The sequence below is a fragment of the Papaver somniferum genome, chromosome 1, assembly GCF_003573695.1.
Source record: "Papaver somniferum cultivar HN1 chromosome 1, ASM357369v1, whole genome shotgun sequence".
Classification (NCBI taxonomy): domain Eukaryota; kingdom Viridiplantae; phylum Streptophyta; class Magnoliopsida; order Ranunculales; family Papaveraceae; genus Papaver; species Papaver somniferum.
The window spans coordinates 145,344,718-145,351,045 of record NC_039358.1 but is presented as its reverse complement, the minus strand read 5'-3'; the positions used below and the strand labels follow the sequence as shown (position 1 = coordinate 145,351,045).

The following is a 6,328-nucleotide window of genomic DNA, read 5'->3' as shown; positions in this document are numbered from 1 at the left end:
GTAACCAAAGAAAAAACTGCAGTAGACTCACACAAAATTACAAGAGCAAAACAACAATATACTCGCACAAAATTGTTAGAATACGGGCATCCAACTCAAAACCAATTGGCAATAAGTGGAGTAGCTCCTCCACACCTTATATGGACCGTTGTATGGTTGCCCTGTCTTCTTGGGTCTTACTGGGTCTCACGTCTCATACAGAGCTTGGCTGTGATAACATATTAAAACACGGGCATCCAACTCACAACCAATTAACAATGAGTGAAGAGACCCTAAGAAATTATAAACCGCAAGATCTTAAATACCCAGATAATGTAAGACTAATAATCTCAACAAAAACAACAATGCTGCTATAACTTACTGAATTTCTGAACAAAAGCGACTAAAAAAGGTACGAAGCGTGAATGCTTTTTCCATCTACAGAAAGCCCACGTCATACAAAGTTTTCCTTAAATGATCAAAAATTAGATCTCACCCATCTCCCAATTCAAGTTTGTCCAGAAGGTTCTTTATTATACAAGCCATACGATTAAGAGTTTAGTAAGATATTATAATCTCACGGCCAAAACCTCATCACATCACCAAATAGGAATTTGTCCCGACACATTACTCGTGCCAAGTTTTCCGATGGCATACTGTTAGGTAAAGCATGATTCATCGCTCTCGGACTTATCAGAGAGCTCTAATTCCGAACCTAATCCATGAAATTTTATACTATCTCATAATAAATACCCAATCGTAAAAGGGAAAAAACTGAAAACCCCCCATTAATTCTGTTTCTTTGCGAAAAGCGCCTACAAATTCAAATATCCGACCGACCATACACAGATGTAGGATTTTATTTTATTTATTTCTCAATTTTCAATCTCTGAAACAACAAAAAAAAATGAGAGTCATGGAGGAAGAACAGCCAGAAGAAGAGAAGAATTCAGTGGAAGAAGAAGAGAACAGTGAGTCGACGCCGATTTTCATGCATAAAGAAGAAATAGAAGAAATATTAGGGTATAAATTTGTGAACAAAACTTTATTAGAAGAAGCATTTACACATCCATCATTTTTCGATCCAAGGGTTAGTATACAACCATGTATAAATTATGAACGTCTTGAATTCGTTGGAGCTGCTGTTCTTGATTTGGTTATAGCTAAAGAGATGTTCATATTATACCCGAGATTTTCTCCTGGTAAGTTAAGCAGGCTTAGAGCAGCAAATGTGGATATGGAGAGACTTGCTAGAGTTGCTATCAAGTTTGGTTTACATCGTTATATCCGGTACAAGAAGACTTTTCGCATCGACGAACAGGTATGGTTTTTTTTCTTCTAATATGTATGTCTCGTATTCGCGACATACATATACTTATATCTCTTGGTTTTAAAGACTCTCTGACTCTTCAGCTTCAGTCCTTGACACACGGACTGGTAGGATTGTGTTTTCCTTTTCAGTTTAATCCGTCTATATTGTCTTATCTTAGTATTTGCTTACCTGGCGTATGACATGTGATGTCTTGTCTGACTGACCGATATCTGACTCACAGAAGTTTGATGCTAAATCTGTTGGGTTTGTGTTTGAATAGATTAGAGAGTTTAGTGAAGCAACAGTGGAATACCCAGTGAACTCAAATGGGCTTATCTATGTTCCAAGATTCTTAGCCCATGTTGTGGAAGCAATTTTTGGTGCTGTTTTCATCGACTGCAATTCCTCAATGGACATCACCTCCTCATTCCTCACTGTTAGGAAGGTAATCTCTCTTTTTAGTTTCTCTGGCAAGCTACTCTTTTTACGAGCAGTCCGGTGTTATACCTCATCCTATTAATCATGGATGCTTGTGCATGCTAGCTATCATCCTAATTGTTAAAAATGCATGTGCTTTAGTCATCTACGTGCTTAGAATGCAGGCATTTATATTTATTGATCAGTATATAACTTAAGATGCACTAGTTTGACGTTAGTCTACTTTTTGTGTATTTGTTTAGATAATTAAAGGGTTATTAGAGCCTCTGGTTAGTCCTGAAACCATAGAGGAACACCCAATGACTGAACTACAAGAGTTTTGTCAAAAGAACAAACTGAAGTTAAAGATTGTCAAGGACTTGAAGATCAAAGAGAACAAAAAGGTTAGCGTGCTTGTGAATGATACTTTAATAGGGATTGGAACTCACGGGGGTAAACAAGAAATTGCACAGAACAGAGCAGCTAGATCCGCCATAGATAACCTTAGAAGCAACAATACATTTAGCTTTGTCTTTAAGCCTTTCGAAAAAATAGTAGGATTCCTGAATCAGGAAGAGGAACCTGATCTTGAAGAAGAAGAGGAGGATCATGAGAATCATTTATCCGATATCGATTGGCAGCTGAAGGTATATGAAGTACAAAAGATTTTGGGTTATGAGTTTAATGATAAAAGTTTGTTAGCGGAAGCTTTTACACATCCATCCTTTTACGATGGTGATGATGAACGCGATATAAACTCAGTGTACAAGAAAATTTCCTATGAACGACTCGAATTTATTGGAGATTCAACACTCAATATGTTAATAGTCAAGGAGATGTACTACTTGTACCCTGACTTGACCCCTGGGCGATTAACTCGCATAACTGCTGCCAATGTTGACAATGAGAAGCTTGCTCGAGTCGCTATAAAGTATGGGTTCCATCACTGCTTACGTTATGATACTCCCCACCTCGCCAGACAGGTACACACATCTATTCTGCTAGTAACTCCATACACACATATACTGACACAATAGAACTGTTTACTTGGGCACAATTCAAAGGTGTGTTTTTCGTTTGTTTTCAGATAGAAGTATTCTGTGAAGAATTATTGGACTACCCCATGCATTCGAATGGACTCATTGATGAACCTAAATGCCTAGCTGATTTAGTTGAGGCTACTGTTGGAGCTGTTTTCATTGACAGCAATTTCTCCCTTGATACCGTATGGAAGGTAAACTCTCTCTTTTTCTTCTCACCAGTTCAGCCAGACAACCCAGAGTCCCAGAACCTTAATTAAGTATCACTTTATTAACTAATGATGATTTGTGTGTTTAGGTGGTTAGTGAGATACTGAAGCCTATGATGGGTCATGAAATCGTAGAGAAGCATCCAATGGCTGAATTGCTAGAGTTTTGTCAAAAGAACAGATTGAAGATTGAGCTTGTCAAGGACTTGGGAAATAACAACAGCACAAAAAGGGTGGATATATATGTGGAAGACAATTTGACAGGAACTGGAATTCATGAGGTTAAGAAAGAAATTGCTAAGAACAGGGCTGCTAAAGCTGCATTAGATTATGTTAACATGAACAAAAGTACCTTAATTGCTGAGACAAATTCAACAACTTTTTCGTTTGTTGAAAGAACAAATCCAGCTATTGAATCGTCGTAGTCTCATTAGCCTCAGGGCGAAATTCAGCAGGGTTATGTGCCTCCAGTGGGCCCAACTCACTGTGCTTAGATCACTTTAAGTTGGGCCCAAAAGGGGCAAGCGCCTCTCAGTAAGAATGTCTAAATGTTTCGTTCTCTAATCCAGTTATTTACTCTTTGTTGATCAAGATACACTCACTATGTATGCGTCATAGCGTCAATGTTTACTCTCACTTCTTTATCAGTTCTTTTGTATATTCCGAAAAACATTTCCCTTGGTTTTGGTAAGACTAACGGATTTTAGTATTTTCGTACTTATCCTTGTTGTAGTCTCTGTTCTGATAGTCAATTTAAGGATGAAATTATTTCTAGAATGCAAATTTGCTAAAAATGTCTGGTTTGCTCTTTCTTTTATGAATATCACCACTTTAAATCAAAATTATGATATCAAAGATTGGTTTCAAAACTGCATGAACGATAGTATCTTGAAAAAGGATATTGATAAAATAGCTTTCACTCTTTGGTCCATATGGATACATAGGAATGATGTAGTTTTTAACCATGCTAAACCTGATCATATTTTTATAGTTTCTAAAGTACAAAAAGATTATATGAGCATTCCACGTGATAAACCAATTCAGGTAGCTAAGAGCTTTAAGAATTCTCTAAACGTGGTGAATACAAATAATTTTGAGTGGATAGTAAAATTTGATGCTCAATGGGATACGCATTATAAAATGTTTCAGGATGCTATAGTGAGCACAGGACAGGATCGGGATGGGCAGCAAGCTCCTTAGACGCTGACGCAAAGGCATTTCGACATGCGCTCAAGTGGATTAAAGATTTGAAGATCGACTCCAGCATTTTCTTAAATGACTGCAAACACTTTGTTGATGTAATCAATGGAGATGATCAGTTTCAACCTCACTGGAGAGAGCAAAACAACATCATGAAATGCTAAAATATGTTTAACTCTTTTAGTAATGTCAGTTTTCAATTTAGGAATAGAAATTTACTGCTTTCCTTAGTTAAATTAGCTAAAGAAGCAAGATCTCTTGGATGTCTTAATTTTTCAATTGAATCTCTTATGTGTGATGTTAAGCCTGTTTTTGGATAGACTAAGAAGAAATACTGTTCCTATCTTAGACTCTGTAATCTTTGCTTCTCTTTAATATATCGGCTTTTGTCTATCAAAATAACATAAAATAAGAGCATCTTCAATGCAAGGGGGTCAAGGTCTTAAAAAAACATGCCAGATATGATATAAGACATTTTCCACAAAAATTCCAACTTCAATACAAGTGTCAAGGTCATAAAAAGTGATGACATGGCTAAGTTGGGGTAAAGGAGAAAGTCTAGATTAGACCTTCTTCATGACCTTGGGTCTTAGATCCACGTCATCATTTTGTTTCTAAATTCAAGTAAAAAGTGTTGAATAAGACCTTGGAGAGTGGGATGAATTTTAGCTAAATTTTTTTATTTTCACCATTTTTTGTCATTTAGCAATGACCCACAAGTAAAAAGGTGTAAATAAGACCGAAAATGCTACGTACCCCCCGGCTGTTGCCCCCACTGAATTCCCCCTGTTAGAGCACTGCTCGGTCGAACTCGCAAGCGTTGCTATCTCAAGCTTGTTTGTCAAGTTTAGTTGTCAAAACTGTAAGTCTTGATTTCTAATCTACTTATAGCTAAGTCTCGGATTAGGATAGTAAGTGTAATTGAGCTTTAGACTTCACGGCGTTCATCGAATGAAGACGAATAACTACTCAAGGAAACTTGTGGAACTTCATCAACAAAAGGTATGTGGAGACTTGAACTCATCTATCACTCAAAAGTCTATCTACTATATCTCCTATTTGAGACAAAAAGTCGTATTGCTATATAGACTTCAATAATACACATTTGGTATTTCAAGCCGAGTTTATCTCGCTTATATATTTCTCGAAATATGTGTTGGTGAGCTTTCACTTTAACCAAGTTCATCTTTTATTCTTAACGAAATTCAAAAGATGATCATGTGAAAATCGCTTTGCAACATCTTACATGATTTGTGTGAGACAGTCATTTGATGTAGACTCAAAATGTTTCGTATTGATCATTCGATCACTTGGAAATTTCTTTGAAGCTAATAGTTTGTGTGAGACAGCTATTGTCGTCTTCCAAGAATGTTTCAATGATTGAAATGAGGGTTTAGAACATGTAAACATGATTGGATATAAACATAGTGTGTATTCACATTTGCGTAAAATCCAAAAACGGGAATAATTGTATGCGTACCCGTACGCGTACTGGTTGGTTGTTGGAAGTCCGAAAACTAAATATGCATACCCGTACGCGTACTGGCGAATTTCTGCTGAAGTTTGGAAGTGTAAAATGGTATGTGTATGCGTACGCGTACTAGCATAACCAAACACAGTCTGGCTACTTAGGTATGCTTACCCGTTTGCATACTTAAGTAGGTTATGTTCTAAAATCGGTTTGTTCATGAACTAATACATTTATATAATAAGGAATACAATCTTTTGCAAACCGTGGCTATAATGTTCATGAAATGATTCGAGTGAATCAATATCAATTTTGCTTCAATTGTGTCTTGTACACTTCTAGTTTCATTTGAGTCATTTGAACTAGTTATGATAAAGATGAATAAGGTTGATATGAAAGTGCTCATATGGCTAACCATTGGTTAAATATTGTTGAACCAACTAAGTGTACACGTTTAGGTACAATTACCTTTTTCTAAATGATAGTACATTTCATTTGTGTATAACAAGCTAAGTTCGATCTAACGGTTGAAAGATATTTGCTTGAATCTAATCAGGTGTTCATCTAACGGTGAATATTGAATGCTTTGTTACCAAGGTAACATTGATTGCAAACCCTGATTTGAAGACTATATAAAGGAGAACTCAGCAACTGGGAAACCTAATCCCCACACCTCCTGTGTGATACTACTTGCGACTACAGT

The 6,328-nt window shown here is 36.6% G+C and overlaps 1 protein-coding gene across 1 annotated transcript; it reads left to right on the top strand.

The window, feature by feature from the left end:
- The first annotated feature begins 577 nt into the window (after window positions 1-577).
- On the top strand, window positions 578-3,678 carry LOC113303468 (ribonuclease 3-like protein 2). The gene is made up of 5 exons (XM_026552500.1): window positions 578-1,300; window positions 1,572-1,736; window positions 1,972-2,691; window positions 2,796-2,942; window positions 3,047-3,678. Exons 1-5 carry the CDS (start codon window positions 887-889, stop codon window positions 3,380-3,382), a joined length of 1,782 nt encoding a protein of 593 aa, XP_026408285.1. The 5' UTR covers window positions 578-886; the 3' UTR covers window positions 3,383-3,678.
- The last annotated feature ends 2,650 nt before the right edge of the window (window positions 3,679-6,328 follow it).

What these genes read in the sequence shown, in the direction of transcription:
- LOC113303468 (XM_026552500.1), top strand. Translation starts at nt 887, where the DNA reads ATGAGAGTCATGGAGGAAGAACAGCCAGAAGAAGAGAAGAATTCAGTG. An exon ending in CATTCCTCACTGTTAGGAAG is followed by an intron (nt 1,737 to 1,971) that starts GTAATCTCTCTT and finishes GTATTTGTTTAG; the next exon opens with ATAATTAAAGGGTTATTAGA. An exon ending in CTCCCCACCTCGCCAGACAG is followed by an intron (nt 2,692 to 2,795) that starts GTACACACATCT and finishes GTTTGTTTTCAG; the next exon opens with ATAGAAGTATTCTGTGAAGA.